This window comes from Scleropages formosus, chromosome 1 (genome assembly GCF_900964775.1).
Source record: "Scleropages formosus chromosome 1, fSclFor1.1, whole genome shotgun sequence".
NCBI lineage: Eukaryota > Metazoa > Chordata > Actinopteri > Osteoglossiformes > Osteoglossidae > Scleropages > Scleropages formosus.
In genome coordinates, this window is record NC_041806.1 from 39,801,117 (window position 1) to 39,825,198 (window position 24,082).

At 44.9% G+C, this 24,082-nt stretch overlaps 1 protein-coding gene across 2 annotated transcripts in view; it reads right to left on the reverse strand.

Moving 5' to 3' along the window:
* The window catches only part of myt1la (myelin transcription factor 1-like, a), a 61,289-nt gene that overhangs the window by 15,658 nt on the left and 21,549 nt on the right, over nt 1–24,082 (reverse strand). For both annotated transcript variants that reach the window (XM_018743584.2, XM_018743581.2), the window contains exons 5-11: nt 22,541–22,603; nt 12,952–13,352; nt 11,559–12,536; nt 7,207–7,341; nt 3,559–3,649; nt 791–898; nt 217–437 (exon numbers count right to left, since the gene is read on the reverse strand). In XM_018743584.2, the coding sequence (XP_018599100.2) occupies nt 217–437; nt 791–898; nt 3,559–3,649; nt 7,207–7,341; nt 11,559–12,536; nt 12,952–13,352; nt 22,541–22,603 (1,997 nt within the window). The remainder of the gene's footprint in view (nt 1–216; nt 438–790; nt 899–3,558; nt 3,650–7,206; nt 7,342–11,558; nt 12,537–12,951; nt 13,353–22,540; nt 22,604–24,082) is intronic.

The following is a 24,082-nucleotide window of genomic DNA, read 5'->3' on the forward strand; positions in this document are numbered from 1 at the left end:
TTCGCACGGCCACAAAGCCGGTGATGAGACATATTGATGGATTCTGTAGCAGCAGCACCAAAGTCAATAGAAAACCCTAGATAATGTTCTCCGATACTAAAGCCGCAAACCAAAGAACGGGTCCTCGGATTCAGACTTAGAAGTCGTATCTCCAGAAAAATGAACATTATGGTCATCGCTTCTGAGGCCAATATCAAGTGCAATCTTCATTCTCACCATCATATCCCTTTGGGGAAGAATCCCGTCCCTGGACTTTGGGAGCGATGGCTCGCTTCCCATAGACGTGGTGGTGGTTGTCATAGCCGCTGTTGTAGTCGAAGCTGGTCTTGGAGTACTTCTCCAGCTCCTTGGCCAGGTTGGAACGAGGTGTGCTGGTGGGGACGTTATTTTTGTATCCATACTGTGGGATCTCCAGCTGTTTCACAAAGCACATAGGCCTGGAAAATAACCGGCCACAAGGGGTGCGGGTCGTATACGACCGTGAAAGCGGTCCGACCCAGACCCAGAGTTGGTATGCAATTTAATAGCGACGCGTAAATTAGCTAGAATTTTTAACCAAAAGAGCGCTGCGGCTGTACTGTAGCAGTTTTTAAAATTTTATTATTTCAAACGAGTAGAATTTCATTTAAAATGCACAAAGACAAAACAACTTGTAGGCTGCTTCTTACAGAAAGCACAGTGTATTCATACATAAACATTCTCAGTATAATAGTAACTCTTCCAAAGAAACCGTACTGAACAATACAGTTTTACCGATGGAAGAATCCGTGCGGGGAGAGAGCGACAGTACCTGAGCACCCGGTCCGAGGCCTGGCTGGACTTGCTCCCGTCACAGGACTGGTGTTTCTCCTGGACCTTGGCCATCTTCTCTGCAGCAGCGATGGGGCATCCCGAGAGGCTGCGAGAGCATCACCGTGGCTCAGCGGGTTCACGCGGAGGAACCGACAGACACGGTCACACACAAACACGCGCGCTCTCGGAGCTGCACCCACGCACCATTAAACTCACAGCAGCACCTCGACTCATTTACATGTGATGTGCGTTGTCGATAGTGCGAGCGTATGCATGTGAGGGACACGACTGCCTATCTGAAGAGATACACGCGTAAGCGCTCACTAGGTAAAGGTGGTTTCAAGGCAAAGAGCGTTACCACAAATGAATGGCAAAGTCAGTATTCTTTGGGGAGGTTATTTGTTTTGAATGATGGTTTTATTTATACCCAGTTTTAATTACACTGGCAAGGCTTTGCTCATGTAAGCTGGGGCGTTTCTGCCTGGGCGACTCTGGAGAACCCCCCTGGGGTGAGCTGCATCATCTCAGAGACAGAACGGCCCAGTGACTCTGCTGGGGGGGGGAGGCTGCGTTGGGACAGTTCAAGGCCACGTTGAACATCAGGCTCTTCCACTCACATCCCTCTTCTTCCATGCGTCCTTCCATTATGCTCTCCTTTTCTCTCACTCTCTTTCACACGCGCACAGACACGCTGAAGAGTTGTCTCCAGGCTCCTTTCACACATGAATCACATGAAAAATGGATACCACTGGTCTGGACTGCACACAGATTTGAAAGAGCTGAAGGATCCCGTGGCATGTGACAAGCTGACAGAGGGATTTCTGTCAGCACGTTTCCATGGCAACCAAAGCAGGAAAAGCTTATTTTTTGCAATTTAATTTGTCTTCCATTCTGCAATAGTGCAAACGTTATATATGTGTGTGAGAGTCCCAAAGGATAAGGTATATATACTCTGTGTGTGTGTGTCCGTATCGCAGCCACAGTAGACATACAACGTTGCGTGTGTGGCTTTGTGTATCCACACAGGGTAAAATCGGGCGCCGCAATTTGTGAAAACTCCGAGATCTACAGGGAAGCAGACTTTCCCGAATCTGCAGACCCACATAGCAGTCCCCGACTGCTGCGGCAGCACTGGTGGCACCAAGCCCGGTGTCAGACAGCTGCTGCCTGTAACCATAACGTTGAATGTTGCAGGTTCACATCCCAGATGGAGCAGTTATGGCCTGCAGCAATAGTCTTTAACCTTAATCGCTTCTATAGGGACTAAAACTCTGAGCTCTGTAAATTGCTGTGAATAAATATTCTAAGCCTCTAAATAAATTAACCAGGAGCACACCATGGCTTTGAGAAAGTTTGGCCAAATTTTACTTTTCCTCCCTTTTTGAGAGAGTCCTGACAACAATGGGTTTTCAGCTGCTGCTTTTCCTTCTTCGTTTTTGCGTTCCGCTACTGGCTCTGCTTCGTTTTAAACGGAGCGGCTCGATGACGTCTCAGTTTAAGTATTTTTGGGCCGACCCACAGGATGCTTCAACCTGGATCTCAACACGGTTGGATAAATGTGACACTGAATGAGAAATACTGAGCCGGTGTCCAAATTTAAATTCAAATAATTGTTTTAACGCAGCCTCTGCTTGCTTCTGATAGAGAGATGGGTATGCACACATTACTAAAATTAAAAGGGAAATTTAATTGAGCACCATCTTAAACATTTACACTCATATTAACACTGAGAACTCTGTTCCTTGTCTTGTTGTTTTACTTACAATATTTTGCTTATAGAACTTTATCATTTTTTTTCTTTTTCTTAATTTTTTTTTTTAATTCAAGTAATTTTGCTGACTTGTCTGCATTCTGGCCACACCTTAAGAAACCACCATCAGCACTGAAAAGACCATCATTTGGACCTTCACCTCACCTCCCTCCACCTTCCTCAAGACATTTAATCTTTTATTCATGCTGGAGAGGCTCTTATCTAGAGACATAAAGATGGCAGCCAAGCCAGCATAAAGTAAGTGACCGGGCTTGCGGTTGTCAGCTTGGAAGAGGCTTCCCTTGACCTGAGAAGTGCGCAGTACCTCAACTCTCCTTGCCTCAGGCCATGCCATGGCAAGTGTTTCAGGCACATAGAGGACCTTAGTTAGGGCCTTGACTTTGTCTGGGATCACACCTTATCTAAGCAATCGCTCTGAGACTCCTGTCGATTATGTCATTGCCTCACTCAAAAAAATATACCTGTCCTAGAGATTTTTCTAGAAAACTTACTTATGCGTAAAATTTTGTACAAGTAATATTGAACATCATTTCTTTCAAGTGAAAACAATGACTTGGAACGTGTACCTATTCCATTGTGGGGGTATTTCACTTTTTGATCAATAGATAGTAGGGAATTATGGAACTTTAAATAAAAACAATATAACAGCAAAAAATTTCAAACACACAGTTCAGAAGAGCTTGAAGTTAAAAAAAACACTACAACACAAAGTTCATGAGTGACAGACAATAAAAACAACTAAAATGTGGTCAGGAGCAGCATGGAGTGTTATTTATACCACTGAGGGCTGCCCCCATAGAGGCTGACCCCAACACATCTTTTCAAACGGAGCATCTGCTGAGATGTTAGCTTTGTATACTTTTTGCGTAAATAAAAACAGCCAACGTACATGACATGAGGCCAAAGAAAATAAAATATTAACAGTGACAATACAAAATTAACCAAGACAGTGGAAGAGACAAAGGCTCGGATGCTAACAGCCCAGGGGCACTCACCTGCGATGGGAGTTCCTGTTGCTATTGACATGGCCACGTCCCGTGCAGCCAGGGGTAGGGCACTTAAGAACATTCTCATACATTGCAACAACTTGACAGATAGAAGAAGTGAGAGACAGGGAAGGTTAGGGGTCCCTCGGGTCAGTTTATGCTTCCATTAGTTGTGAGCAGCAGGATAGTTATCGGCATGGCTGGAATTAGGTGCGTGCAGAGGGCAGCCAGTAATGCAGGGGATAATGGGATGCACTGCGTGTGTGTGTGTGTGCGCGTGTGTGTGTGTGTGTGCATGCGTGGCATCATTACTCTGTAATGGATGAATGGATGTCCCATCATACTGGGCGGATGTAAGTGTGGAAAAGGCTGTTCCATGATATGTGGCCATTGTTCGCTCCATCTTGCAGACTCTCCCTTGGGTACTCCATTGGAATCCATGCTGTTCCTTTTCGCGATTTCAACATTTCTTGTCGCTCACTGCAGTTGCCTACACATTTCAGCCGCCCCCTTCTCCAAGCTTTCCGCATCCTGATGAGGGGCGCGGGCTGTCCGGAACATGATAGAAGGGCTTGGTAGAAATACCCCCCATACAGACTCACACCTCCAGCATTCTGTGAGACTCACATGTCAATTCCTGACTGTGCTACCCTGGGAGCATCACATGCGTATCCCTGTGATCAAACATCTGCCTATACAAAACATCCATGTTCCCGCAACGTTTGACAACCAGTCAGAATAATCCTCCGTGCCAGTTCAGATGTGAACATCAGCTTCCCGACAGTGAACCAAACTCCTAAAAATTATATCTTTAACACTCTCCTCCTCCTATTTGGCTGATGATACAAAGTAAAAAGCAGCAACAAGGTCAGGGAGTTCTGCCACTGTGTCCCCAGGGCTCACAGAGCACTACCCATCACAACTGATGACCTGGTGTTTCTCCCCATCAAAACTCGCTTGGAAGCCCAATTTAAGAGTGTTAATTCTCTTTAATTAGCACATGGGAATAATTTATTTTTATTAAACCTCTTTGCAGAGTTTCATGGGTTACATTTAACCAAGATGAAATTGCTTAAAATTACTTAAATTACTAAAATGACTGTCTAAAATTATTAGTTATAATGTAATGCATTTTAATTCAGGTTGTGTTTGGTAGTGATATTTAGTAAAGGTGATTATATGTGTGTGTGTATATATAATATATATGATTTCTTTTTCACAGAACTATACCATAATCATCTCTTGACTTGATTGTGTGCTCATTGCAATCTCTTTGAGTTTATTACCCAAAACATGAGCATTTCTTTCATAATTTCAACTTAATGTGATAATGCTAAAATGTATTACACTTGAATATAAGGAATCACATTGTTCTTTGTGGCAGAGGAAAAAAATCTAAGCAGAAAATCCCTGCACAATGTTCTGCACAGGTCTCCTTTAGATGACAGAGAGATTGTGATGGAAACATCTACAATCGGAGATCACGACCCTGATGCAGAACTGTGGGGAAACCCTAAACATAATCCATCCTCCACGTGAAGGTGGAATTGGGCCAGTGGGATTCTCCGATTTGGCTCGCGCTAGGCCTAAAGAAGGTGGAGAATCCCGGCCAGAATCATGCAACGGCAATCCCCATGGTCTTGGCCATGGTCCTGGCTAGAAGCAGTGAGGCACATGGGCGAAGACATCGTTTTCCTCTGAAAAAAGACCCCAGTCCATTAACAGAGCTGACTAAAGAGGCCCATCATGACAAGCAGTGGGTAAACCCTTTGCTAAACTCCCAGACTCCCTGACTCCCTGACTCAGCCTCACGGCTCTTCGGTGAAGAGACAGACACGCGAAGCCCGGCAAGCTGATCCGTGCCTCAGAGAAATTAATGAATCGTCAAAAGTGTGGCCGGCTTTGTGGCATTTAAGTGTCTCAGATGACGGCATCGGGCTATCTTCTCGTTAGCGTTGCTGAGGCCATCAGCGCTGAGGATGAAAGCGGAAGAATGGATAAGCAGCGAAGATGGCGGAGCAACAGGCAATGAAAAATAGGGGGAAAACTGTCTAAAGGTGAATGCGGGAAAGACAAATTTAGTTTTAGAGCAGTCGTGTTATTAACTGTAAGCAAACCCACAGATAAACGCCTCTCTCCTCATCTCAAAACTGCTCTATAAACCTGCATTTCACATTTATCACAATCACCTATGTATATCCTATCAATTCTGCATGCAGCTACTCGTGTAACGTGCCCCGACAAAAACCGTGCTATCAGACAAACCGACTGCGCTTTGAGAATCATTCGTCCGCATCTAAAGCTCCATTTATACATCCGCGACGAAGCGCACTTTTGTTAACCCTGAGTGGTACATCTCGTCGGAGGAAAGCGTCCGCTAAATGAATAAATGCAAATGTAGGACACATAACTAGATAAAACTACTGAGGACTTTCAAACAGAGTACATGTTAGCTGAAGTGAGTGCGAACCAGAAATAAGGGCCGGATAACAACACGGTGTGACGCAGAGAGCCAAAAGTACTGGCCTAGCGGCGTGCCGCCGGCCAATTAGAGCATATCCTTCCGGAGCACCCTGACAGGCTGCACAGACATCCCTATGATGTGAACAAACCTCGTGGTAACACAAAATTGGATTTCTGAACTACCGGGCATGAAACAATCAGCTGCCAAATGGGTGCCCTGTTTGAGTTGTGAGATTTGTAGCCCTCCATCCCTCCTTATTACTTATGTCAACAGGTCTTGTACAAGCAGATTCGTGGCTCTTATTCAACCATGGACTAATGAAAAGATGAACGTTAAACATGCTGCCGAGGCCTCGACAATAGACGCATCGCATTATTGCTTTGACGCTTGCTTGTGAAGGAAGGATATTTTGCAATGTAGTCATTCCGAGCTAATTTTTATTGCCACCTTGGTTGTTCCACTATACAATACTATACCAATTAGTGTTAATTCAAGCAGAGAGAAAAAAAATGAGTGTATTATAAGTGAATGGCATTGTTTCATTGCTTCAGTGGCAGCAGCTTCAAGTTCAGGCAAGATATAGCCACGTAAAGAGATAAATGATACAATTTGTCATGTGAATGCAGGATTCAGCCGCAGACCCTCTTGATGTGATTTGGGAGCTTCTTAGCTGGTCTGTATGCTGGAATTGCAGGTTGACCCCTAAACCTTTGGAGGTATTCCACATCGTGCTCTAGGGGCGGGCACAGAAATGCACATTGCTCTAAGAAACATAAATTTGCATGGAACATTTACTGCATAGTTGTAAAATATTGCTAATATGCGAGGATTATTTTAACAAAAAAATTCTCGTGTTACTGGCTGCCAGTGTGTGGAGGTCAACGTGAGGAAACAGCAGGAAGGTCACAGATGCACCAGACGGCATGCGAAGGAGTGGGTGCACAGCGGTCGAGGCAATGGTCATGCTGCTAGATAGCCACATGCAGAGAGAGAGCGAGAGAGAGAGAGAGAGAGAGAGAGAGAGAGAGAGGGACCCGCATGCATTCACGAACAAGCCCCACTCCGTCTTTCGACGAGCACAGCCTGGGAAGAAGCACGGAGACGAGCACAGGCAAAGCAAAGTATCGGGGACACAGTACGGAAACGCATGTCGCATCACCCGGCCGTGGTCCGTGTATCTCGGTTTGGCTTACTTTCAGGTGGCACTCTGTCCTTGTGGGGGCACCCTGACAAACTCCGGTGGTGGGGGTAGAGCCCAGTCACGTGGCCCGTTCCATCACATCCTGGTGTGGGGCACTTGCTCTCCTTCTTCTCCCCCCGGGAGCACTCTGGGCACAGGACGACACTCGCATTATTGCCGGGCCCTTTCGGCAAAGAGGCTGCGGAACCATTTCTGTGACAATGACAAAACAGAAGCTACCGTCTTATCTGCATGAGGCACATTAGTATATTTCACTAAAATTACTGTAATTTGATCAGTGCAGACATCTTGGGCTATTGCCAGTGAACCTTAAATATATTGCCGTACCAGTAATGTATCTATGATGCATTTTCATACGGTACTTATGGTGACCCTAATTACGAAGCAGATAACAAAGCCAGTTTTACACAGACCAATCGGGTTAAACCGCTCCCTCATCAAAACAAATTTCTCAGAATGAACCATTCTGACATCCCAGATATGCACTGGCATATTTAATTAAAATGCGTGCCGCCTAAGAGATAACACAAAGCAACTCTGTCTGTGAGAATCGGACTTATCGGCATTTATTGCCCAGAGCATCTGAAGGTAACTATGAGTGACTCTTATTCATTCTGAAAGTGGCGCCATGGACAGATCTTATGAATGTGAAACCAATGCCTTTAAGAATAAAGCAGTGCAGGTTTTAACGGCTATAAAATTTCGTCTCCAATAACAGGACACGAGGTGGCACGATGGTGCGGCGGGAAGCACCGATGCATCTCAGCTTCCGGGCTCTGCGTTACAATTTGTCTCTCCCTGTGTGAAGTTTGCATGTTGTTCACATCAGTTGGCTCCTGTTTCCTTTCAGGTGAATTGGTTAGAAAACTGTCCTTAGTGCAAGCGTATGTGAGTAAATTGTGTGTGTGTGTGTGTGTGTGTGTGATTGCACTGCAAAAGACTGTGGTCCTGTATAGGGTATACCCTGCCACAAACCCAGTGTTTCCAGGAAAATCTTTGGACCACTGAGACCCTGCACCAGACAAGTGGTTAATGATAATGGATGGATGGATGGATGGATGGATGGAGGGACGGACGGTAGGATACCATTTTCACACCCTCATCCCTTAAGACAAAGTACCAAACCAAAAATTTTCTTGAATTTTGAATCTACCCGAACACAGGAAATATTCTTTTCACTGTACTGCTCACGTGTCAAATCGAAGGGAACTTTGATGTTCTGTGTTCCATTCACCGACCTATTGTAGGCATGCCGCTGTGAGCTGTTTGGGTTAGGAGGTCCGGCGACGTAATGCGTATCCTTGCAGTCCTCTTGAAAACCTAATCGATCATCGCGCATATTGTGATCTCAGTCATTACTGACATCATGTACCACTGCAGCTCTTCGATGGTGTATCGAAACAGACCCGAGATGAGGCCGGCCATTTGGTAGACAATGAGCCAAAGTACGCACCGGGCAACACAACTGGCAGTATTTTTGTTTGCACAGCAAAACACGAACATTAACACACAAGGACATACTAATGCTTTCCAAGGTGACCCTGATACCTGACATACCCCGGCAATAGAACAGAACAGAACTGAGCCCCGACCCTTATGTCCATACTCCCACACACACACACACACACACACGCACACAGTCACACACAGATACACACACAGACACAGGCACGTGCACACCTCGCTGGCCCTGCTTTGACTTTGACGCAGCTCCCATCGGGCACAGCAGCGCACCCCCAACCCAGACTCCACCTGTCCACTTCTTTCTTCACTGACTCTGGCAGCTGATGAGAATTCATGCATGACGGGCAGCCTTCCTCCTCACCCTCCGCCTCCTCCCCACTGCGGAGAGGCCCTCGACCAGTTCGCCTGGTCTCCGGGGGGTCCAGAAAGGCCGGCTCTCCCGGAGCTGCTGTGACAGAGGAGCCTCTAATTAAATGTGAATCGCGGTGCCTCGGCAGAGGGGAAACACTCCCGGATGGAGCGAGAGGAAGAGAGACCGGTGCGCTGGAGCATACGGAGAGCCAAGCAGGGTGCGAGCAGGAAGGGATTGAATGATGGGAGGCTGAATGCAGGAAGGGAGATGAAGGGGGCTACTGAAAGCTATGCTGACAGTGTTGTTCTCTTGGAGACCTACCGTATCATTATCTCATCTCACTTACTGTCACTGAATTTCGACCTGAACGTGCAGCAAAACTCATTGTGTGCGGCTTCCAGTCGTTCATCCAAACGTTGGAATTCGCATCTAATCCCCCTTTTTTCTTTTTTTTTTTTTTCCTGTTTTACTGTTACAGATGATACACACGGGTTGAGATATAGAGTTAGGGCCTCGAAACGGGCAACAGATGTTGGCAATAAAGAACAGACATTGCACATTTATTCATATCATATCCGCTTCTCTAATTCTAGGGCAGGCAGGTGGAATTCTCTGTTTTCCTGCCACGAATGTACATAAAGCATGGAAGAAATAAACACATATATGAAAGCGCGCGCGCGCACACGCACACACACACACACACACACACACACACACACACAGAGCACATGAGCTGCTGCTGTACCACAGCAGGGGGAGGCCAGTTGGGTGGAAATGCCCATTAGAAAGCGATAGATATCGATTGCGGCTCGTGGACGGGCATGGCAAATGGCTTCCATTACCCTCCAACACAGGGATAATTAATGTGCAGTGGCCCCGTCGTTTGTTATCGCTCATTCAGATGCCGTTCAATTTCCACCTCACGGCTTACTTTTTGCCCGTCTTGCCCGTTCCTTTTCTCACGCGCATTTCCAGAAGCGGGTGCCGGAGTGCTTTCGGGGTTAGGCTGGTACACCTCCCTCCGTGGCTCCCTCTGAAAAATGCGTTCTCCTCGTAAGTCCCAGCGTGGACGTGAGGGCAGCGCGCATCCGAGTCCTGCCGGAGATGGGGCAGCGGGCAGACTGCAGGGTGATTACTCATCCGTGCGGTACAGGTGTTTTGCGCGCTGCCGTTCGCGCGCGTGGATTTCGTGGATCCGAGCCGGCGTGCGAAAGCCGCTCGGGAAAGATCCCGCACGGAAGGTTTTTGTTGATTAGGTTGATTAAACTCTGGTTAACGCCTGGGGCTCGCGCAATGCAGCAGAACGTTGTGCCTCGCACCTTGCGAGGGTTATCACGCAGGCCCGGCGACCTACGAAGAGCTGCGCCTCAGAAACACAGAAGGGAACGGCTCACACATTCACACAAGGTTTAATGGAAAAAAAAAATGAGCTTGTACTCTCATTTCACTCATCATCCTTCAAACGTGGGATACCCTGAATGCCTTCCAGGTAAACACGGTAAACACGACTGCGGAAGGCTTTCTTCCCCGAGTTTAGGACACGGTGGCTCAACCTTCACATCCCTTCTCAGGCATACACTAAGCCATATCAATCAGATGCCAAATGACTTCCAGAGACTTCCATGCACACGGTTCAACTGCAGCCAGAGCAGCTTATATTTCTGAAGTCCTGGTTGGGTTTAAAAATAGGCTGCTGAGTACAGACGTGGACTAAATGCCAGGGCCAAGTTTCCACTGTCCTCACAAAGCTGTGAGCATGGTCAGACCTCACACCTGCCAAGAAGGGCCTCTGACACATTGGCTGAGATGCAGATATGAGGAACTGGCCCAGAAAGTATATCCTGAGGTCACTGCATGGCACAGCATGCGTAACAGTCCGCGGTGTGTCTCTTAACGGCTGCCCCCATGTACCAAACAAAACATTACTAAACTTTATTTAGCTGATGCCTTCGTCTGTCTGAGCCACTTGCCCCATACGGGGTTGCAGGGAGCCAGAGCCTAACCCAGCAACAGAGGGCATAAGGTGGGAGGGGACACACCCGGGATGGGACGCCAGTCCATCACAAGGCACCCCAAGCAGGACTTGAACCCCAGACCCAGCGGAGAGCAGGACCTGGTTCAACCCACTGTGCCACCGCACCACCGCACCTCCTAATGCCTTTGTCCAAAGCAAATTACGATGTTAGACACGAACAATCGAGGGCAATCCTCCATGACACCCTGAGATCAGAATCATTAAAAAATATTAATGCCGAATATTTTGCGAGGTCACGGCCTGGAGTATTTAGTTTGTTTGTGCCGACATATCTAACCTTTTAAAGATCTGTCATTATAAAGTAAATTCAATTCATTATATGCTTAATATATACCAGAACTACTGAAAAACACAACTAAAATGCTGGAGCAAGATATTTTTTACATATGATTTTTGAAAGGCCAGCTCTGTAATCTACGTAAAGATAATGAACTACCGGAGCTACATCCCGACAGAAGTGTATGAAAGCGGTGATATGAAGACATGCTTGTACCTTTAGGGTAATAGGGCCGTCTCACGCCCTCCTGCTGGAGCCTGGCCTTGCGCTCTTCTGCCACGCAGCTCCTCCTGGGGCTGTGCTCGTGGTGCGCATGCAGGCCACCCTGTCGGGTTACGCCCTCAGAGGCCATCCTGTCCCTCATCACTTTGGCACGCTCTGATTCCAAGGCGATGGCCTTCTCCAGCAGTGTCAGGTTGCCCTTGGTCACGTCGAACGTCTCCTCGGAGCGGTCCGACGTGACTGAGGCAGCATCCTCCTCTCTTCCGTGGAAGCGGCTGGGTCCGCCTTCCCGAGAGCCGCTGTCGGAGAAGCCCCCGGTGCCCGGGCTCAGCTGTTCCTCCAGCTTCATCAGGTTGACCATATCTGAGTAAGTGTGCTCCTGCCCACCGGAGTGGGGCAGATGAGGCAGTGGCTCAGCTTGGTGTTGAGGGTGCAGTGGCGCCGGCTGTGTCTCGCTCAGTTTGCGTGCCAAGTCAAAGCACTGGTTCCGCAAGCACTCCAGGCTGCTGAGACACACTTCCTCCTCGCTCTCGTCCGCCCGTCCGTTGCCCACAACTCGTCCCGCCTGACGGACCCCGTCGCCGGCGCCCTCCAGCCCCGTGCTGTCCAGGTAAGCTCGGCCTTCCGGGTCCGAGAGCACCGCGCCGTGCCCCTGTGCCAGCAGCTTGAGGGAGTCCACCGTCTCCCGCACCACATCACTGTCCACATCCAGACTCAGCTCTCCTTTGCGTGCTGCCTTCGTCCTCTCTTCCTCCTCATCATCCTCATCTTCTCCAGCACTGTTGGAGGAGTTGCTGTTCATTTCAGACTCGGTCATGGCCTGGTAAGCGGCATCCTCAGCTATCTTCCCAAGGTTCAGCAGGGACTTGGCCACCAGCTCGTCATAATTTTCATACTCATCCGTGTTGTTATTATTGTCCTTCTCTGCCACCTGACTGGCTTTCGTGCGTCCATCACTTATCTGACTGTTTCCTGTCAAACAAAGGATCGCTGTCAAAAACACGGTCTTTCTATTCACTTTCAGAACAATTACATTTCTCTAAATGTTAAGTTTAGCATATAACTAAAAAAATGTCCCGACATACTTCTTATTTTTACCCTATACAAGAGAAAAAATAAGCTTAAAATGAACTCCAGCTTTCCTTCATCCATAAGAATCATGGACAAAATCTTTACTTTTGAAGTACATTAATAAAAATTAACTACAGCAGTGTTCAGAACACGAGGCCTGTTATGTTCCGGGACCACTGCAAAACTGATTTTCCCTGCTTCTTCAATAAATCAGATATGCATTGAAATATGTACAGTGATATAAAATCATAAACTCGAAGTCAAAAAAGTGTAAAAGTCTTTTTAAAATTTACAAATATTGCAAGTCTGGTCATACCATTGTCATCTCCATGGTCTTCATAATCTTCCTCCTCCTCGTCTCCTTCTTCATCTCCTTCTTCATCGCCTTCCTCTTCATCACCTTCCACTCCATCCTCCATCTGCTCAGTCTCGAGCTCGTCCCCCTGCTCTCCTTCGCCCTCCTCACCCTCACCACCATCTCCTTGCTCATAATTGTCCTCCGAAAACTCTTCCTCTTCTCCCCCTTCTCCATCGGCCTCTTCGTACTCCTCATCCAGGTCCTGCTCCTCGGGCTCTTCTGTACCATCCGTCTCGTAGCACTCATCTGCAGAGGAGTGGTCAGCCATGTGTGTCAGGAAGGGCTTCCGCTTTGGGGCTGGCTCCTGTGGCTGCCTATCCTGTGTTTTCCGCTTCTTGGCCAGAGGGCAGCCATAAACGCTGCAAGGGAATGAAAGGAAAACAAGGAACATGTTCAAGACCCCTACCTTTCACATACCATACCTGATCACCCTGATTTAAGCAGGAAGGTTCACTCAAGAAGAACTCTGCTAACACTTCCAATTCAGTTCTTACAAGGCACAATAGATTCTCAGAATAATTAACTAAAACCACATTGCTTCATTTGTAAGCATCAGCACAAGAAAGGAAAAATCAAAGTTTATTTAACCAACCTTTAATTACACCCATAATAATAATTAGCTATTGTACAATCGCATTTTAATTGCTGTAAAGCACCATGTACAATTATGTGTCGTTTTAATGTGGATTTGAGAAAATTAATTACTTTATCTTAGCACTCTGGGCTCATTTGCAGCTGGGAAAAGGATAGTGTCTGTGTGGTGGAGAGGGACAGGATTTAAATCAAAGATATTGGTTAGGCAGTGGAACTTTTGCAGTAAATGCTAGAGAGGCTTCGCCATGTTTTTATATTAAATAACAGTTTTCCGCACCTGATTATACATTATAATATCATTTAAAAATAATTAGATATACAGATCGGCACTAATTTTGTGATGGAAAATCTAATTAATAAAACATGGATGATTTTAAAATGATAGATGCCTTCATTTTGCCTTAAGGTGCAATATTCTTGTTACCAAAATCCAGGCTTTAGATATATTGCTGTTATACCGTAGAAATTAAAATAGCTTTAAAGGTATGTACTGTGTGTTTGCTAGTTTATGTAGCAATAGTGTTGCTTGGGCTAACAAATATTCTTATAAAATCCTTTCACCAAAGAACAAATCAAACAGAATATTTTACGGAGTTAACTAGAGAAATTTCCGGTTTTCATCTTTCAAAAAAACCTTCACTTCCCACACAGCCTAGAAACTCTTACAAATAAATAAAAAAAAAAGTCATCAAAAAGCAGCCCCTTTTACACGGCTTCAAACGAGGTAAATGAAGGGTTGTTTGACTCAGAGGAAGAGAAGATCCTCCTTTGTAAAGACTCAGATAGGCCGTAGCCTTCCCGTTACTCAAGCATCTGCCTTGTGGCAACAAATAAGCAGTTTTGGGTTTAAGAACGAGCCGTGAAATATATCTGTGGCACAGGGGACTTGCAGGGGTGTGCTGTCCCGGTTGTTTCTGAATTATTAAGGAATGCTATCGAACACGAGGAGCCTAATCAGATCGCTGCCCTAACGTGCAGTGGGAAATGTGGGGTTGGAGGCCTTACAGAAAAACTCCATCCAGCACAGCTGCCTTCACACCAGTGAGAAGCAACAGAATGCAGCTCACTGCCCAACTCTACCGGATACCGCATGGTCTAGGTTGAAGCAGTACGGCCCTTTATTTAAGACATGCGTTTTATTCCTTTGTTTTTCTTTTTATGACAATTACGGGACGTGCTTTTAACGCAGGATGACATTCGATTTTTTACATTTTGGGAACATGCCGTCGAAACCGCACCGTAACACTTAATATAACCTTTTTAAAAGGATATTATTACCTCATTGGTGATATTAAAATCCTGGTCTTTTATTTTCATATTCTTTTTTAGAGCAGCACCATGGTCTTTAGCTGAGAAGTTCTTGACATTCACAGTAATGAGCTTGATATCGGACACAAGACTTCAGATAGAAAAACAAACAAGGTTCATTTCAACGTCAACTTATTTGCATCTTTAAGTCGCTTGCTCCTCTGTCTTGTTTACCGCGTGTGCCTGTTTCCCTGTCCATCCAGCATGAACATCTTTCGCTATCGCTTGGCAGAGACACGATTGCACTCTACAAAACAGGACAGGAGTATTGTCATGACTTCACCTTTGCTCTCCACTGCATGGTATACCAATTAAAAATCCACAGGTAATTAGGCTCTATTTAAACAAAAAGATGCCGCTGACACTGTGCATGTGTGGAACTGCGCTATTATTAAAGAAATGCGTTTATAGAAATTACAGGTCTGTGTGAGACACTCACCAGTTGAGAGCCCCCATATAAGAAATTATTTCCTCATTTACTCAGAATGTCCAGCATGACAATTCTAATTGCTGTGTGCCCTAATTCACCGATGAAAAGCTAGCCCCTGAGCTCACTCAGTGTTGTACTGGGTGTTTTTCTATGGATTTTTTTTTTTTTTTTCTTTGTGAAAAACCTTTCGTAACCTCTGGTATTTTATAAGAAAATCCTGGGCAAAAGAAAAAAAAAAAAAAAAACGTGTGACAATGAGATAATGAGCGCGATCAATTAAAAAGACCCAGATCTGTAAAATCGACGAGCTCGCGAAAGGAATTCAGTCTCCCGCGAAAGAATCCCTGGCCCCTTGTAATCCAGGCCCATAATGAACGTGTGCTGTTTCACACGTTGAGCTTTTTATTGCTTTTTCTAATATCAAAGGCACTTTGAGCACAGGGAAGCGCAGCCAATGCCTGTCATCTCCATGGGGGTGCGCATGTGTATGCAAGGTTGCGTGCGTGTGTGTGTGCGCGTGAGCGTGTGTGTGTGTGTGTGTGTGTGTGTGTGTGTGTGTGTGTGTGTGTGTGTGCGTGTGGGAGGCGGGGAGGGGTGTTGCAGGGTGGCCGGGGCCGGGGGGAGCGCGACGGCAGCAGGACCGTTTCTCACTCTCCCGCGGGAGCTGTCACAGGAATGCTGCACCCGCCTGTGCCCTTTCCAGGGTGCTTTCTCACGCTCACAGAGGAGGTGTCAGTGGAGGACACTGCCTGCCATGCCCTGTCACTTTTTTAAAAACATTTACATAAAGGAGTTGTCACCAGAGCGCTCAGCTCATCGTTTTCATACTTGCAAAGGGGCTGCAGCAGGGGCTCGCGGCTTCCCGCTCCTCTATCCTGCACCAGCTACTTCACAGTCATAGAGGAGCTGTCATAGGTACGCTCTGCTCACCATATCCCAGCCATTTTCCCCATCCACACAAGAGTTGCCATAGGAGCTAACAGAATCTACAGGCTTGTGCGGCGAAATGCGGTCTCCATGGTGATATCCTCCATGGGACCCTGGTGGGATTAGCCATCCGTGCTGACAAGTGAGGGTGCGCAGCGATGCTAAACCCAACAGATTCGCCTTCCGAAAGCCTAACAAAGAGCTGCTAGGTTCCTCTGGCAGGCTCCTCAGCCACCTCACCATGTCTATTTCCATCCAGGAACCTGTGAGGAAAAGCTGCGTAATAAGAACACGCAGAAAACTCACGAGAAAAGTCAAATCCAGTCCAAACATCTGAGTACATATGCAAAGTGTGCACCTTTAATTGTATTTGATTTCCTGAATCTTTGATTAATGATCAATTGCAAAGGCCACATTCTAGTGTTGGGTGCAGACCAAGGGGCCTCAGCAATTTAACGTTAGAAAAAACACTGCGATATGGAAAAACGCAATGTGGATGTGTATTAACAAGCGTGGGCAGAATGTGAAGAAGCCCAGGGACTTACGATCAGACGATCGCAGGTACAAAGCCAAGGAGGAGCACTGCTTATACACCCCTAAGAACTTAACCTTAAGTAATTTGAGCAAATATTAGGTAGTCTATATTGGTCACTTCCATGAAAGACAAAAAATTTACGTAACGGCATGAATAGTGCAACAAGTGGGCTCGTACAAGCCAGCAGCAGAGCCCCAAGCAGCAACCACCCCCAGGCTCCTCACACCAGCCCATCTGCGTTCAGGCTGCATTTCAGACATCTCCTTACGTAGAGATGATGCTGACACAAAAACAGGTGTGGTACATGTTGGAAAAAACATCTCCCGAAGCATCAGACCATCAGCTGAAGTTAGAGGGTATTGAGGTAAGGTTCAAATGTCCTAGGAAGGCCTTTCAAGTCAAAGGCACAGGAAAGAGGTCAAAGCCTATATTCGTAGTATATTGTTATGCAATGAAAAACTCTTAATCTTTTTACCTGATCCTTTAAATCAAATATATGTTTTCAAAAAGGAATGAATCAGTAAGAAATTGACAGGTTTACACAAGCAAAGCTTCCAGAATTCAGACTTTAAAGTCAGCAGCAATGGTTTGGAGGGAATTTGAGTAATACAGGTCTGTTGGGTGGGGTAGGGGAGTTATACTTTGATCACCGTAGCCTCACCAGGATTTTCCAAGGAAGTGAGAGATCCCCGCAGTGTGTTTTTTTTTAAACCCTTCCCTCTCCATTTGAAAAAGTTAGCCACTTCCGCCATGGCAACACCACAGTACCTGGCTGAGTTCCCGACGCTTTTAGTGAGCTATCCGTCATGGCGTGAGTAATACGCCCCAGGGCTGTTGCTGGAATCCAAATGAGCCGTACATCAGGGAGGAAGCACTCGACTTTAACTCCAGAACGCAATCCCAAGCAGACAGGCAATTATTCACGCACCCCCCACCACCACCCCACCAGCACCACCACCCCCCACTAGCCCTCCAGCTGTAGCCATGGCAATCAAATTCAAACTGAACCATCACAAAAAAATGTATATGTATGCATTCTCCTTCAGCCACAGCTTTGCAATAAGTGGTTTATGTGACAAGGTGGATACAGAAATTGGCCACATGATGATGTGGAAGAAAAACTGACAATCTGAAGTGGGCTGCCCACAATATAACCTTGTAGAAAGCATGTTTTCAATCTGTCCGCGTCTGTAGGTGCAACCAATACATCCACATTTGAAGCTGGAGTTATATCATTATTGTAGAAGTTATAGCCATAAAATAATCTCTAACAGTAATTGTCCGTCATCGGTAATAACAATCTGTTAAGCTGTACCGCAATTTTAAACCATAAGTTAAAGGTAAATCTTTCCATTTATCAACAAGACAGCTACGCAAAGTCCATATGAACATAGGGTAACTCTTTGTCCTCAGACACAAGGACAAAAAGACATTGTCAGTGCCAGCTGGCTGGCGGTGTTCTGAGGCCAATCTAGTGTGGACATTGGGAACGATATTAGAGGACAGCAGGGTTTGAGCTTGGTTTTTAACACCATGCTATCTCAGCGTTGCATCTCTCAAACATGCCCGTAAAAGCTGACCTCTTAGAAAGTCTATAGTTTCTCAAGTCTTTGGCGTAGAAGGGTAGAACAGTCAACAGCCATTTTGACATGAGCACACATCTCCATACAGTTCTCCAGAACAATGACAGAAAAACATTTTTTGACAGGAGTATTATACATGAATATGTGATTCAGAATTGGGAACACTGATTTATGAATTTACACATTCCATATTTGAATACTCTGACGCCCTTGGAAAGCATAATTTCCTGATATTAATAATACATTATGATCACCAAATTATAAATGATAGCAAAAATGTTTCATTTTTTATTCAATTTTCCCCGTTCTTATTTTGCTTTACTTATTTTGTCATTGACAGATTTTTAATGATTAATTATGAAGAGTCTTGTGTAACACTGTAAACCAAAGCATTGCCCTCAAACATCTATATGAGGAAGCAGGAATACCACTACTGCATGTGATCCACTGTCTTGGTGTCATAACTCTCTCCCCCATCATCTTCAAAAAGGGCGTCTATGTGTATCTGTTGGGTCTGTGCAAAGGCTCTCCATGAATGTCATTCTGCATGTCCAAATGCTCCTCCAAGTCCTAAAAACAACGCCCTGGGACCGAACGTTCAGATTCTGGCACCGTGTGGCTAGTCAAGGTCCATAAGTTCAGTGCTTCCTTGCAATATTCAAAAGCTTTTTCCTGGGATTAGCTTTAATACCAATATTGAATTCCATTTCGACAATACCAATCAAATTCACTCTTCAAAATCACGATGCGTGATCGACGCCTTTAATTGGTTATTTCATTTCAGAAGTTCACTATAAAAATACAGCTATGATAGTATTGTTGTTTCATTGCTTAAGTAACACTTTTATCCAAAGCTATTTACAATGTCACCTGTGCAATATATATGCAGCTGGATATTGCACTGGAGCAGGTTAAGTGCCCTGCTGAGGATTAAAAGAGCAGGACCCTTCCAAGTGTTGCTTTCCACAGTGCTACCCATTACTGAGTTACGTCCATGGTTAGAATGACAGACAGTTTTCTAGTAATTTATGAAAAGTTAACACCAGTAAGATATGTTAGAAAGAAATGTGGCAACTATAATACCGATCGTTGGTGTAACAGGTGCCTTTCTGGAGAGTACACCATGCATATAGTAGTATCTCAGGCTTTATCATAAGGTTTCTTCATTTCTCTAATCTGCTCCCATGGTCCCATACCTGATATCTAAAGCAGATCAAACTACTGACAGCTAACTATGTGCAGAGTGATGAGCCATATCTAATCTTCCTCTATACATCAAATTTGCCTGAACTCTGGTGTATTCACAGTGCACTCTTCCTATCCATGTCTCCCAGCACAGGTAAGCACACACTCATACACACACACAAAGTCTCCCACCCTTAAAATTGTCTGTACCCTTCTTCCTCTCCTCAGGTCTTATCCGCGATTCATCATCCTATATTCCTTCTACCGAGGCAAAGGTCTGCCACAGGTGTAATTTGTCTGTGACAAAACTGTACCTCCTGCAAAATAGTTTGAAAGGGGCGTGTTGATCGTATGACTTGGGCGACGCGTCCTTCAATCATTTTTCAAAGGAGTAAATACCACAGAGCGAAAAGTCATTATTAAACATGCCCTGGGTAGGTTGGATTTAACGCTCCGCTGGCTTGGCAGGGCAGGCGTAAAAATGGAGCAGATTTTCATAAATACTCCGTTCTGAATAAATCATCTAGACGACACAATTATTTTTGGAACCAAGCACTAGAGAAGAATTCTAACAACTCATAGTTTAGCAGGAATCCCCAGACCGCACAGACGGCTGATTATTATTTCATTTTTCTAATGCCATGAAAAAAGGGTGCAAAGATGTTCACTACAAAATATCAAACTTTTTCAAATAAAATTACATTTGAAAGAGTTTGGAGATTTAATTGTACTTGTACACTTTATCATGTACAGCAAGAATTTAGTGTGACATTTTTTGCACTTCAATAATAAGAGGATATTAATTTGCTAAATCTAAGAATAACGATCATATTAAGTATACTACTGTTTTACCACAAACATTGGACTTTTAAAGCCTTTCTGTAGGTATGCAAATAGAGATGGGGCAGGAGTGCTAAGAAATCAGATCCTGGACACCAGTAAGGCACCTTCAAGCTTTGACAAATGGAGTCCTGTTATTCTATTTATTTGCTTTTAATTATCATGGAAATGGGCCCAGACTCTTCATGCCTATGCTGTCTCCTTGACACTAGGATATGACAGGAAATTGGGATTACTTAAGTGGTTCACCCACCAAATATGAAAACTGGTCAATATGTAAGGATGTGGGGTGTATTAGGGTGGCAAGAGCAGCTGTCAGTCAGCCACACAGGGATTCCCCTGAGGTAGCAGAGTTCAGTGTCTTACGGACACTTTTCAATCAGCAGTCAACTGCCATCACCATCAAATCGCTGATCACGATACCCAAGAGCCCCGGTGGATGCCCTGGATCAAATCCGGCCCATACTGCACAAGTTGCTCTTTCAGACACCATGGAACAAATGTGCAGATGCGGTATGATGGGCCCAACGAGACAGGGACACGGGCCTAGACTCAGTCATGTTTTAATAGCCATTGTTGCTTTGATAGTTCACTGTTGCTTTCAGACCTGCAATTTTCATTGCAGATATTTCACTAAGACTTCAGATTTTACATTTTTCAAGTGATTTGATTTGCTGCTATTATTGTTATTATTATTATTAGCTCACACTTTTAGTCAATAACTATTTGTCTCATTTAAACAGCTGGGTATTTTTACTGTAGCAAATCAATTTAAGTACTTTCCTCAATGGTACTACAGCAGTAGCTGTGAGTGGAGCCTGACCCAGAAAGCCCATGTCTTATACTACCTGCTGCTCCAGAGAATCCAGTGAACTGGCTGCCAAAACAATTAAAGCACCATTGATAGCATTACGGCATACTGCACATAAAACTATTAAAAGTATCCTTCATGTGAATTCATGAAAGTTAATGTAAAAACCCTTTCAATCATATGCACATTAGACATACGCTTGCACAGAATGAGCACAATTAATAGGCAGCACTAAAAAAGGATGAGGACACAATCATTTCTGCGCAATGTAGTGTGCATGGCTGGAACACCACAGTAAAATGCAACATTGAGAAAATTTGCGGCCTGAACATTAACCACCCTGGCTGTCACGATGCACACAATTAAGGAGTTTTACAACACCATGCAGCTGTATAACTTTAGAGATCACTCAACCTTTGTGCAGAAATACATCTATTCAACATTCATTCTTTTTCTTCAATAAAGGGCAAATCTGAGCTTGCTCCTCCAGGGGAAATAATCCCGAAGCAGATTTTTAAAAGTTTAGTCGAATGCAGGATTACATTATAATGCATACCAAGATGAAAAATAAATAAAGACATGAAAAAAGCACAGAAATCATTGTCTGCAATTCATCGGCATTTAAAGCGATGTATTTAAAGGTGAAAGTCAGTTTTATTTGAATATTCTTGATAAGATTTTTTTTAAATCTTAAGAAGTTAGCACAATGAGTTTATGCAGTGTAGTTAATTAAATAAAATATACTCAATCAGACACACTCCTAAAACACTTTCAGTCTTTGATATCCTGATGTTTGTCTGAGAGGGGGTATATGAATGGCATATGAAATGCTCTTTGCAAACATTTCTTCACATAATTTCACCAGGTACTACTCACTGTTAGTGAAATACAGTCATTGCTGCATTGTTTAGTGCTTATTATGTTTTTTATCCGTCAGTGTATTAAATTTGATTAATTTTGTATGAAAAGCAAGTGTGGAATATTTACAACTGAAATAATGCATTGAATTTCCGCGGCACACAATTCTGTTCGTGCCACGAAGTTACTTACACCACGTGAACATGAACGCATGCTGCTAAACTGCTGTCAAGTAAAAAAACGTAATAAATCATCTCATGTAAATGACACATTACGGTCAATCAGTTTTGAGAAAGCTGAAATAGCACGCGGTGATGTAAAACACCCCCACCGAGGCAAGCCGGGCAAGGCCTCCATTTCACAGCAAGAGCAGCTACGGTTTGCGTCACCCTTGGCAGACGGAGCTGTGGGCCGTCACCCTGCTTGTCCCTGCGTGTGAAGCAACACATTTCGGTGGGGGGGAGTGGCACCTCTACCTTCGGTGTCTTGCGTATTTGCCGCTGACGTGTCCGCTCCCGTCGCAGCCCGGCGTCGGGCAGCTGCAAGCACACAAGGGGACAACGCTCAGGACACGGCCACGGCCACGCCGAGACTCAGGGCGCAGTCCTACTCCTAACTGGAGTCCGTCTCTGTGCATGGGTGCCCAGTCACTCCATTTACTTTGTCAGGACAACCCTGCGCGCCCTAGGACCCTTCTGATTCATCCATTTCATTTAATGAAACACCTACAGAAAGTACACATAGCACCCAAGCTTCTACCAGCAGCCTTTAGCTGAAAATACAAAAATAATGGCCCTCCCGTCAAAGTACTGCAGTGCTGTACAGTTGGAAAATCTGAAAGATACATTCACTAATACCTATAATTATTCATTTTACTCTAGTTTTTATTTTAAAAGTCTGTGAAACTTTTAACCCATAATTATTAATGAAATAATTATTAGTATTGACACTCAGTGACAAATTTCTTCAATTAAAATGCAAGGAAATATAGTTTTTTGCCCCACATTTTCCAGGCTTTCCATAAGACTGATTTGCCTTGGCTTAGATGGATGACACGGTGATCAGAGCTGCTGGTGTTATTGACGTCTAACCCACAGGGGTGAGTTTGATAACGATCACCTCATTAATTGTTTCTACCGTGAGCAAACAGGCAGAGGCACTGTGTGCTGGTGGAGAAAAGTGTGTGTCTGTGTGTGTGTGTGTGTGCGGGGGGGACAGTGAGGTATGTGGTGTGGGCTGGGTGTGGAGAATGGAAGGTTCTCCCAAGGGAAGCTTGACATTTTCCCTGAAGGGCATCATGCAACTGATAGACAGAACATGGACAAGAGGCCAATGGCGGGGACAGTAATATATCCTGGAGTCTCAAGAGCGTGATGAAGGCAAGCAGACACACTGGAAACCAGGCCGATAGTCTGAAGGGCAAGCTCAGCATCGCAGCACTAGTTTTTCTCAAACCGAAGCATTCGTGAACATTGATAACGACCCAGAGTACCATCAAATATAAAGTATTGCAATATCAGAATAATCTAAATGCATGTAATCCACATTTCTAAATGAGAATTAATGATGGATATATTTGTTGTTGACTTCTTTAAATCATTAGTACTTTGGGCTTTAACCTGGTCATTGTACTCTTAGCTTCTAGAGCTGAACTATGACAGTTTGTATGGTTTGAAAAAAATGGATTTTAAACAACACTACTTCAAAACACATTGCTAGATGTTGTATTTGCGTTACGTTTGATACATGACTGAAATATTTTAGTAATGTTTTCGCAAAACTGCAATTTTCCACTACCGAGCAACAACTTAGATGTGTTGGACAGGAGAAATCTCATAAAGCTCATAAAATTCCAAAGGATTTACATTCACATCTAAAGCCTTTGGGACACTCAATTAGAACATTCATTTGATAACAACATCCAGAGCTGTCTCAGTTTTGGCACAATGCAGTTATACTCAAGCTGAGGAGTGCCGAGCGCTCGCCGCATTACAACCCAGCTACGGGTCCGGGAAGAG